This window comes from Microcaecilia unicolor, chromosome 3 (assembly GCF_901765095.1).
Source record: "Microcaecilia unicolor chromosome 3, aMicUni1.1, whole genome shotgun sequence".
In the NCBI taxonomy this organism is placed as follows: Eukaryota; Metazoa; Chordata; class Amphibia; order Gymnophiona; family Siphonopidae; genus Microcaecilia; species Microcaecilia unicolor.
The window spans coordinates 93,723,751-93,736,276 of record NC_044033.1 but is presented as its reverse complement, the minus strand read 5'-3'; the positions used below and the strand labels follow the sequence as shown (position 1 = coordinate 93,736,276).

Genomic DNA, 12,526 nt, shown 5'->3' with positions numbered 1-12,526 from the left:
TCTCTCTCCACACTTCCAGTCTAGCCCTTTCTCTCTGCATCCTTTCATCCATCTCCCTCTTTCTCCCCATTCATCCAGTGTCTCTCTTCCTATCCATCCATTTTCCTCTTTCTCTGCCATCCGTTTTCCCTCTTTCTCTGCCATCCTGCCATCCGTTTTCCCTCTTTCTCTGCCATCTTCCGTCTGTTTTCCCTCTTTCTCTCCGATCCTTCCGTTTTCCCTTTTCTCTGCCATCCTCCCATCTGTTTTCCCTCTTTCTGTCCCATCCTTCGTTTTCCCTTTCTTGCCATCTCCATCTTTCCTCTTTCTCCATCCCATCTGTTTTCCCTCTTTCTCTGCCATCCCCATCTGATTTCCCTCTTTCTCTCCCCATCCTTCCGTTTTCCCTCTTTCTCTGCCATCCTCCCATCTGTTTTCCCTCTTTCTCTCCCCATCCTTCTGTTTTCCCTCTTTCTCTCCCCAGTCCCCATCCTGCCATCCGTTTTCCCTCTTTCTCTCCCATCCTTCCGTTTTCCTTCTTTCTCCCCAGTCCCCATCCTGCCATCCGTTTTCCCTCTTTCTCTCCCCATCCTTCCGTTTTCCTTTTTCTCCCAGTCCCCATCCTGCCATCCGTTTTCCCTCTTTCTCCCCAGTCCCCATCCTGCCATCCGATTCAGGCCCACCCGATTCAGGCCCGCCAGCCCCAGCTACAAAAAGAAGAAGCGCTCAGCTGATTGAGCTGAGCGCCGCCACCAACGCTAAAGACGAGAAAAAAATGTTAAAAAAAAAAAGCACGGCACCGCAAGCAGCCTCGAAGCATTGGCTGCTGGCTCTGCAGGCTCCCGTCTCTTACGTCACTGGCCCTGTTTCGCTCCAGGGGCAGTGACGTAAGAGATGGGAGGAGCCTGCAGAGACAGCAGCCAATGCTTCGAGGCTGCCTACGGTGCCGCGGTTTTTTTTTTTTTTTTTTTTTTACATTTTTTTCTCGTTGTTAACGTTGGCGGTGGCACTCAGCTCAATCAGCTGAGCGCTTCTTCTTTTTGTAGCGCCGGCCCTGCTGCTCAACAGGAAAAGCAGCAGTGGCCGGCAATGGGGGCAATGGGAGTGGGCGGGCCAGAGCTGAAATTAGGTGGGCCTGGCCCACCCAGGCCCACCCGTAGCTACGCCCCTGGTGGAAAGTGTAACTCCTAAAGCCCACCCAAAAACTACTGTAACCACATATAGATGACACCGGCAGCAATACGGGCAATTGTAATGTTGTATAGTTGGGTAAAGTAGGTTCTTTGTGGGTTTTAGGGGCCCACCATGCAATATAAGGGAGCAGTGGTGAGATGTGCACCTGGGGCTTTTATGTGAAGTCCACTGCAGTGCCCCCTAGGGTGCTCTACTAATCTGCTGGAAGTGTATGTGGCTAGCCTGCTAACAATGCGGGCTCCTCCTCCATCTCAATGGCTTGATTTTGTGAAATTTTCCCTTGGCCTTTCCCTTCCCCCTTGAAAATGGTCCAAAAAGATAGATGCAATAACAGGTTCTCTTACTAATTCGCAGTAAAAATGGCCTGCTGGGAATGCTCCCTGCGGTGGAAAATAGAAAATTATTTTCTACTGCGGGATTTGGTTCACGCCAAACTCAGTTAGCTCTGGGAGCACGCGCTAGCCTGGCGGTAGTGCCAATTTGGCATGTGCTACCTGTGAGTTAGCCCTCCTGCACCTTAGTAAAGGGCCTCTTTGTATAGCAATGTCTAGCAAATGTTTATTTTTTTGTTTCAAAAATGGCCATTTTGCCGTTTCTAAAATCGCTGTGTCATCACTTGAATTTGAACGTTTTGAGCAAAAACATGCAAAGTTGTATTTAAATGTCATATCGAAATGCCCCTCCACGGAACTTTGTAAGTCTGTGCTTTGAAAATGAGCGCCATTGTGACTTGCCCTATGTCACAAGAAGTGTCTTTGAACTCTGGCTTCCCTCCTTTTCAGCCCATTGCTCTAACCACTAGACCACTGGATGTGCCTTGTGGTCTTTATCTGCTATCTTATTCTTGGACAGTCTATTATTTCACTACTAATCTAAACAAAGTCTCCATGAGCAGATTAGTTTTTCAGGATATCCACAATGAATATACAGGAGATAGATTTGCCAGCACTGCCTCCATGGTATGCAAATCTGTCTCCTGCATATTCATTGTGGATATCCTGAAAACCTGACCTGCCTGCGGCTCTCGAGGACCGGAGTTGCCTACCCCTGGCCTAGGGCAAAAAAGGTATATTTAATGATTAAAGTATACCTTTTTTTGCCCTGGTCAGTGAAGCGCCCACCACCAGCCAGCATTTGGACAAATGCAAGGTGATGCAAATTGGAAAGAATAATCTGAATCATAGTTACCTGATGCTAAAGTCCACCTTGGGAGTCAGCACTCAAGAAGAAGATCTGGGTGGTGTTGTAGATAATACGCTGAAATCTTTTGCTCAGTGTGTGGCGGCAGTCATAAAAGCAACAGGATGCTAGGAATTAGGAAAGGGATGGTGAATAAGACCGAAAATACTATAATGCCTTTGTATCGCTCCATGGTGCATCCACACCATGAGTATTGCGTTCAGTTCTGGTCGCCATATCTCAAAAACGATATTGCAGAATTAGAAAAGGTTCAAAGAAGAGCGACCAGAATGATAAAGGGGATGGAACTCCTCTCGTATGAGGAAAGGCTAAAGAGGTTAGGGCTCTTCAGCTTGGAAAAGAGACGGATGAGGGGTGATATGATTGAGATCTACAAAATCCTGAGTGGTGTAGAACGAGTAGAAGTAAATTGATTTTTTTTTTACTTGTTCCAAAAGTACAAAGACTAGGGGACACGAGGAGGAAGTTACATGGCAATACTTTTAAAACAAATAGGAGCAAATATTTTTTCACTCAATGAACGGAACTCTTTGCCGGAGGTAACAGCGGTTAGCGTATCTGGGTTTAAAAAAAGGTTTGGACAAATGTCTGGAGGAAAAGTCCGTAGTCTGCTATTGAGACAGACATAGGAAGCAACTGCTTGCCCTGGGATTTGTAGTATAGAATGAATGCAACTATTAACATTTTTATCCCAACAACTTTATTGCTCTACAATTCAATCCACTTTGCTTTAGTAAAATTACATTTTTGAAAATGACTTTTACTCGTGTGATTGTGAGTCATTTATCCAGCACAGCTAAAAAGGTTCAACTGCACTAGCAGAAAGTGGATTGTTCAGTTTCCTTCAAATCAGGCCAGTTTACAGTATTACTGATGCCTTCTGACTGGGTCTGTAGGATGTGATCTGAAACACCTGACTTCCGTATAGCAAAGAGTACTTTATCATCATTATTGTCATTATCTGCATTAGACGTGGTGCTGTCTAATTCATCACTTGCATCTTCATCTTTATCGTTGTTATCGTCATTATCATGCTGTCCAGTTACAGAGAAGGTTTTCCACAAAGTTGGAATCATTATGGTGGTCTAGCAGTTTTTTCATCTGATGACAAACTCTTGAATATCTTCAAGAACTTATGCAAGAATGTCAAATATATGGGAACCCTTTGGTCTTAAGGCCAGACAAGCAGACTTCCTCTGTAAAGACTCTTATCAATCCAGTGAACAGTCACTCCAGTGTACAATTTCCCATAGGATGATGAGCACTTTGTTGTGGTACAGTCATATATCACCAAGAATTGCTACCAGCTTCAGCTTTATCTCTGGTTTAAAAGGACCCATCTCAGTACTGTTCTGTTTGGCTGGAGACCAGTAACCAGTTCAACAAACATAGGCAACTCCACTGTTCTTACAGGCTATATTCAATGAACAGCAAAATTTAAGATGAGATGATCCACTGGTTGTGTGATGAGGTTTGCTATAGCAAAGTCTGTTCCCAGTTTAGCTGCTTCATTTGGTTTACTGAGGAACTGTCATTTACCTCTCCCTTCCGCTTTTGCTTTTACCTTTAACTGCAAGCATCACATGTAACTGAGTAAAAGTAGTAAAAATTGGTGAGATTATTACTTCAGTAAAGTAACAATGTTGAGCTGTATTTAAAAGTTTAAAAAAAAAAACAACTTTACTAAGTACAGTAACTAGTTATTATACAGTACTGTACAAACTAAATCCATAGGGCCCTGGTTAGTGATTCTCACCAGACCTGCAGTTCTCTGTGGCAGTCTTCCTCTGTCTACAGGGGGAACATTGTTTACAGTAGCTTTCCACATCTATCTCCTGATTCGGCCAATAAAATCTGTCCCTTACCAGTTGTAGGACTTTATCTGTTCCCAAGTGTTCTGTGTCATCATGGAGCAATGTAAATACCATTTCATGAAACTTCTGTCTGGTAAAGAGGAGATTCCTGGGTTTGAATTCCAGCGATTCCTCCACAGTTGTATGTAACACCCCCTCAGGAGCTATCTGGATTCGGGGGGTCAACCTGACAGGAACCCTCTGAGTCAGATTCATCAGTCTCCTATATATAATGACACCTGGAGGGGCATAATCGAACGTCGCCGGTGAAATAGATCGCCGGTCGATCTATTTTGGCGGCGGCGCAACAGCTGGCCGGAACCGTATTATCGAAAAAGATGGCTGGCCATCTTTTTTTTTGATAATACGGTTTAGCCCGGCCAAATGCCAGAGTTCACCGGTTTGAGATCGCCGGTTTTGTTTTTCAGCGATAATGGAAAAAAATGCCGGCCATCTCAAACCCGGCGAAAAAGGCATTTGGTCATGGGAGGAGCCAGCATATACCTGCAAATGTGTACAGCGCTGCGTATGCCTTGTAGCGCTATAGAAATGATTAGTAGTAGTAGTGCACTGGTCCCCCTGACATGCCAGGACACCAACGGGCACCCTAGGGGGTAACTCTAGAAAAATGTTTAAAAAAAATAGCTCCCAGGTGCATAGCTCCCTTACCTTGGGTGCTGAGCCCCCAAATCCCCCCCCCCAAACCCACTCCCCACAACTCTACACCATTACCATAGCCCTTATGGGTGAAGGGGGGCACCTACATGTGGGTACAGTGAGTTTTGGGGGGGGGTTGTGAGGGCTCAACACTTAGCACCACATGTGTAACAGGTAGGGGGGGATGGACCTGGGCCTTCCTGCCCTGAAGTGCACTGCAACCCATTAATAACTGCTCCAGGGACTTGCATACTGCTGTCAGGGAGCTGGGTAGGACATTGAGGCTGGCAAAAAAAGGTTTTTTTATTTTGTGTTGTATCGGAGGGAAATCACTCCTTCAACATGCGGAAACATCGAGATATTGTTTTTCTTTCTGGAATCTCTTTTAGGTTTTGAAAGCTATTCTTTTGCCTTACCTTTTTCATTCATTTCTTTTGAAAAAACAAAACAGTGGGTTCTTTTACTTTTATTTCATTTCATAACAAAAGGGTTTGCTATCCTTATTACTCCTAGTTTTGCTGACTTCACTTTTGCCTCCCTAGTTTTTCTCACCCAGAAGGTCTTTTACAAAGGCACGCTAACCTTTTCAGCATGCGCTAAATGATAGAGACGCCAGTGGGAATATATTGGCATCTCTAACATTTAGCACATGCTAGCTTGCCTTTGTAAAAGGGGCCCCAGTTAATTAATTTTGATAAGATGGGATGAGTACCTCTGATGTCGTTTTTCTAAAGTATAGGATTCTTATTTTTTGAGTGAACCATTACTGCTTGTATTCTTAGTATTGAACTATACAGTCTGGCTCCCAGGTGACAACCTACTGTGACATTAGAAACACTTTACGCATTTTTAAGTGCTAGGTGTAGTATCTCCTCAAATACAATTCTGTTAATAGTTGTTGGAACAATTCTCACTGCAGAGAAACCAGGATCTCATAGTTTCTAGTTGGTGTTGCAGACAGGATGTCCCATTCAGTATCTGGCTGATTAAACAGAACTTCCCCTTCATTGCAGTATGTGAATGTCTTCAACCAAATCTCAATCCCTCTCTTTCACTTCAGTACATATGTGGATTCCTATTTCCAGAATAACTTACCATGTCACCTTACCTCCAAGCTCTGAGATCTGTTGTTCTAATATTTTTATATATACAATGCCACCTCCTTCTTTGTCCCTTCTGAATAGATTATAGCCAGTAGAACTACTGTATATCCAATTTGCATATCTTCACAATTGCCACTGTAGTCAAGTTACCATTTTCCATGACTTCAGCTAGGTCTGGCCTGTTATTTCCCATATTAGGAACATCTACAAGTGTTTTTCTCTTCTTACTTGAGAGCCTTGCTTCCCCCCCTCTCCCATCCCTGACAATCTACTTTAAGTCTGCCCTCAGTAGATATCCCAGTCTGTGTTGGAAGACACCTCATACATAATACCTGATTCAACAGCTTGGACCCTCGTGGTCCAGGAAATAGAACTACTCTTTTTGACACCAACTATGTAGCCATTCCTTTGTTTCCAGGAAAAACCCTCTGTCTTGGCTTTTTATCTTAATAAGGATTGATGAGAATACCTTGTATGCTCTGTCTACTTTATCCTCATTGAGCTTTGAAGTCATTTTTGATATGTTTTTATAGTGGTACCTTTTCAGTACCATTCATTCCAATGTGGATGATCAGCATTGGATAGCAGTTTGTAGGTTTGATAATTCCTATGAATATAATGTGATATCTGCTGGTGCAGATTGGATTGGATTTATTGATTTGATATACTGCCTATACTGTTGTATCTAGGCAGTTGTCAACAAAATCATAAACATTGTGCAACATACCTACATCATACAACATTTTCTACTTCATCAAAACTGTTAATAAATTACAGTAAAAAAAAACCACCCCTGTCAAGTCAACTGTAGTATTGTTGAACAGTAAGGTCTTCAAAATTTTACGAAAACCGTAATAGGAAAAAAGATCAGAAAAGCAGTGCAACCAGGAATTCTATAATGATGATCCAGTGTATAAAAGCTCAGTTCCAAGTCGACTTCAACCTAACAGTGTCCAAACCAGGTAATTGAAGTCCTTTTTGCGAGGAACACAGTGCATGTAAAGGAGAGTACTTGACTAATTTTCTAGATAAATATTCAGGATGTCCTAATTTTAAGGCTTTAAAACAAGACAAAGCATCTTAAATTCCATTCTTTTTGAAACTGGTAACCAGTGCAAATCATACAAAATTGGGTTAATGTGAATCCGTCTTTTGACTCCAGTTATCACCCATGCAGCAGAATTTCCCACCAGCTGTAGCCGTTGTAAATGGGCTTTACTGGAGCCAATCAGTAATGAATTACAGTAGTCTAATGTACTAGTAATGGATGCATTGACTAGCTAATCAAATTTTCTTTGGTAAATATCGATCCAAGACATCTTCTGGGATATCATATGTGACCATCTCTGGGAAACGGTTGACTAAAGTCTCAGATCCAAAATATTGAGAGTGGCTTATTTTTCGTGTCCTGTGTCTATACTCAGTCTGAAAAGGTAGCATGTGTTTGAACTTCTGTAACTTTTTCATTTTTTTTTTCACATAAAAGGATGGGGTTTGGACTGTTGTATTACAATTTTTTGCTCTAACAGAATTCATTAAAACCTAATTTTTTGTTTCTGGTGATTTTATTAACCTTTTCCCAGAGACGGTAACATGTTTAGTCAACAGATGGATAACTCTGTGTGCCCATTAGAAGGGTGTCAATCACCGCCACCCTTTGCTCTTAGGAGCAGTAGTTTCTAATCCTGCAGTTCTGGAATGTTCAAGTTCCTCTTTTCTCCGCATCATGAGATGGTTCCTCCTCTTCCACGTCAAAGGAAATTCTTGAGCTTGAAGGAAAGTGGACATTTGAAAAAAGTGAAGAGAGGGGACATATTAAAATCCTAATCCTTGAGATAGGAAATAATGCACTTTCGATATATTATTATTATCATTAGTTTTGATTCTGAACACAACTAATGATGTCCTTCCTTAGCATCCCTCCGGACCGGCCCAGGATTGGACTGATGGGTTGTGTACGCCTACCAGCAGGTTGGAGACTGAGAAAAAAACTCTGACTCTAGCGAGCCAATAGGAGCTCTGGTCATGTGACCCTAGCCCCAGATTTTCTCAGTCTCCCAGCAGGTAGGAGTGAGCCCATTAGTCTCTCTTTATTGTCTTTCAGCTTTTTTCTTTATTGTTGGCTTTATTCTGCTTTTATTCTGTGCCACAGGAATTCTTTGAGGCTTGTTAGGTGTTCTTTTCAGTTTGGTTGACTTTCAGCCTCAGGGGTGAAAACTCGGGTGTCCCGGGTCCCTCCCCCCTTCAGTAATTTTTAGAGAACATGAGCAGAGAATTCCTACATTGCTGCTGTGCAGATCTATTTGATGGGCACTCAGCTTATCTTATGAAAAGCAACTTACAGTATTCTAGAATATGCTTCGTTCACCTTCAGTTGATTCCTACTAGTTTATATTGGAAGCAGTCTGATTTCAAATATGTGATTGTATAGCGAATAATATATTACATCGGACATGAAGAATAATGTCTCTTTATTGTTACCAAATATGCTTCATGCATTTTTTTTGAAATTTATCTTGAATGAAGAATTGACAATAGATATTTGATATATTATAATGTATGTAATTGCTAACTTCAGATAAAGACCAAAATTGTCCCTTTAAAGTTTGCGGGCTGTGGAAAAGCAATTATTTATCCTGTGGTGTGTAAGGGATAGCTATGGTAGCTTGCCTTAATGCCAAAAAGGGAAAGGGAAATGGGTCTTGATATACCGCCTTTCTGAGGTTTTTGCAACTACATTCAAAGCGGTTTACATATATTCAGGTACTTATTTTGTACCAGGGGCAATGGAGGGTTAAGTGACTTGCCCAGAGTCACAAGGAGCTGCAGTGGGAATTGAACCCAGTTCCCCAGGATCAAAGTCCACTGCACTAACCACTAGGCCTACTCCTCCAAATAGGTTGAAGGAGAGGAGTATGAAGGTAATTTGGCACCAAAAATCAACTGCCAAGAAGAGTACTAGCTTTAGAACATCATATTTAGCAATTCTGTTTTTAGATTTAGTGAATTTTTTTTTTTAATTAAACAATTACCGTTAATACAACAAGCAGTGCAAGAGAGATTACATTAAATAGCTGAGGTGACATAATAACATGCTTGCAATAAACAGTATAACAATAAAAGAAATTTTACAATATTGCAATTCTTCATACGTTTCCTAAACAAGACTGGCAAGGGAACAGCCTCCCACATTGCTCCCAATCAAAAACCTTAAAGGGTGTTAGACTGCAAGCTCTTGTAGCAATATATTTTTTAAAGTGGCACTTCAGGTTTCATTATCAGATAATGATCATTATATCTGACATACTTTGGTGAAATCATCCTGTTTTCTAACATTATTCCTTAAAATAGGGTGTTGTCAGCGTGTAATAGCGTTTATTTAAACTAGTTTTCAAGGCATCATATAATTGCACTTCTTTTGCAGATCATGAATTACTCCGGAAAAGGCAAGGTGCGAGTTACTCTGGTCACCAAGAGTGAACCATTCAAACCGCATCCCCATGACCTGGTCGGAAAAGACTGCATGGAAGGCTTCTACGAATCGGAATTTGGACCAGAGCGAAGGATTGTCTCGTAAGTGCTGCTTTTAGGATGGTATTCATATTACTGTCTTCCTGTGAAAGAAGTATGCTGTCCTCATTGACTTCAGTTGCATTTCAGATTATTCTGAACCTACCCAAACTTTAGCATTTATCTATGGGGCAAATCTGTAAAGTGAGCCAAAATGCAGTACACCGAGCGTGAATTCTATAATGCCATCTGGGTGACCAGATCCCATTATAGAACACTAGCATGACAGTATTCAATAATATATCTGTATAAATTTTTGACACTCATGCCCCTCACCTGTGCAGACCCCCTTACATTTATGTGACATGTGACTTGCGCTTTCACATTATAGAATACCACAGAGCGTGCCTCTAGCGCTTACACGCATGAATGTAACATTCATATGTGTATGTGCTAATGTTCTATAATCTGTTGGTTCCCAAACCTGTCCTGGGGGAACTCGCAGCCAGTCAAGTTTTCAGGATACCCACAATGAATGTTCATGAGAAAAATCTGCATGCACCTCCTCGACTGCATGCAATTCTTTCTCATGAATATTCATTGTGGATATCCTGAAAACCTGACTGGCTAGGGGTTTCAGTTAAATACAATAAAAGAAGAAATCCCCAAGCAAACCAACAGAGAAAAAAGAAAAAATGGGGGACGACCAATCAAATTCCAAAACCAGGGTTACTAATTTATTAAAAAAGAAAGCAACTGAGCATAAATGTGCAACAAAGCTAAAAAGTCTTCTATTGAAAGTAACCTGTTAGATTCAATAGATTCAATGCAGTCCTGCATTTTAGCGCAAAAAGCGCTTGCCTTGGAAGTTGCAAGCAATTCTAGGGCTTGAAGAGGCACAAAGCAGATCCACTGGACCCCTGAAAAGAGGATGCCCAAAGAATCTGCATTGCAAGACTCTGTGTAGATGAACACTGTACTCTCAAAAGATATACAGCCTCTGTAAGTGTGAAAACACTCCTATGTAACTGAATTTAAAGCACTAAGCGGCCCTTTTACAAAGGCGCGGTAAGGTCTACTCACATGCAGCACGTGCCAAAACGAGACTACCGCCAGGCTAGCGCACACCCACTACCAGTCAAGTTTTCAAGATATCCACAATGAATATGCCCGAGACATGTGTACTGGGTTCTAATGTAATGCAGATTTATATCATGTATATTCATTGTGGATATCCTGAAACCCTTCCCTAGTCTGTGGTTCTTATTTTCAATTTGAAAGCAGTGAATGAGGTTTTTTATTTATTTATTTATTTATTTTATTTTATTTGTAGCATTTGTATCCCACATTTTCCCACCAATTTGCAGGCTCAATGTGGTTTACATTTGCCGTAATGGCGGATGCCATTTCCGGGTAACAGAATTACAAATGGTATTGCGTTCAGGTGCATACCTACATGGTAATATACATGGAACATAACATGCATGGAACAGATCATGGTATAAATATATATCATGCAGGGGCGTATCTGCGTGGGGCCTCAGGAGCCTGGGCCCCCGCAGATTTCGCCCTGGACCCCCCTACCGCTGCCAACCCTCCCCCTCCGTTGCTCGCCTACCTTCGCTGGCGGGGGACCCCAACCCCCGCCAGCCGAGGTCCGCGTCCTCCTGCCGCTGCCGGCTGCCTTTAAAGAATTCCATCAGCTGGCGGGGGACCCCCAACCCCCGCCAGCCAAGCCGAGGTCCTTTCATTTTTCCACTGAAGCTGGCACCGACGAAAGTTTCTTTTGAGTCTGACGCGCTGCACGTTGTACGTGCAGGACGTCACACTCAGAAACAGCTTCATTCTGTTTCTGAGTGTGACGTCCTGCACGTACAACGTGCAGCGACGTCAGACTCAAAAGAAACTTTCGTCAGCGCCAGCTTCAGTGGAAAAATGAAAGGACCTCGACTTGGCTGGCGGGGGTTGGGGGTCCCCCGCCAGCTGACGGAATTCTTTAAAGGCAGCTGGCAGCGGCAGGAGGACGCGGACCTCGGCTGGCGGGGGTTGGGGTCCCCCGCCAGCGAAGGTAGGCGAGCAACGGAGGGGGAGGGTTGGCAATGGCAGCGGCTGGGGGGAGGGGGATCGGCAATGGCGGCGGGGGGGGGGGCTATAATGTGCCCCCTCACTCTGGCCCTGGCCCCCCCTACCGCCGCAGTTCAGATACGCCCCTGATATCATGTGCATATATACATGGTAAATGAGTATACATTATGGAAATGCATGAAGGTACTGGGTAATAAATTGGGTTGTAACATACATTAGGTCATCGGCTATGGAAAGACCATATTCGACATGAGGATTAAAGTGGTAGTTCATTAATATCAGTCAAGTGATAAGATTTCAAGTATGTCTAGGTCGTGTAAGGTCTTATTATTAGTATTTAAGATGGATGTTTATGGTATGCCTTCTTGAACAGATCTGTTCTCAGTAGCCTTGGGAAGATAGATAGGTCTTGTGTGATTTTTATGGCCTTCGGTAGTGCATTCCATAGCTGCGTGCAGATGTATGAAAAACTGGTCGCCTATATGGATTTATATTTTAGCCCTTTGCAGTTAGGGTAGTGGAGATTGAGGAATGTGCGTGCTGATCTCTTTGCGTTTCTGGTAGGCAAGTCTATAAGGTCTGACATATAGGTCTGGGCTTCCCCGTGAACGATTTTGTGGACAAGGGTGCAAACTTTGAACGCAATTCGTTCTTTTAGTGGTAGCCAGTGTAGTTTCTCTCTTAGGGGTTTGGCGCTTTCGTATTTCGCTTGCCCAAATATGAGTCTGGCTGCTGTGTTTTGAGCGGTTTGAAGCTTCTTAATGATTTGTTCTTTGCATCCGGCATAAATGGCATTGCAGTAGTCTAGATGACTTTGCACCATTGATTGTACTAGGCTGCGGAATACTTCTCTTGGGAAGAAAGGTTTGATCCTTTTAAGTTTCTACATTGAGTAGAACATTTTTTTTTGCTGTATTTTTCGCATGATCTTCGAGTGTAAGATTT

The 12,526-nt window shown here is 42.8% G+C and overlaps 1 protein-coding gene across 1 annotated transcript in view; it reads left to right on the top strand.

The window, feature by feature from the left end:
* The window catches only part of REL (REL proto-oncogene, NF-kB subunit), an 85,970-nt gene that overhangs the window by 17,955 nt on the left and 55,489 nt on the right, over positions 1-12,526 (top strand). The window contains exon 4 of the mRNA XM_030196188.1: positions 9,411-9,559. Within this exon, the coding sequence (XP_030052048.1) occupies positions 9,411-9,559 (149 nt within the window). The remainder of the gene's footprint in view (positions 1-9,410; positions 9,560-12,526) is intronic.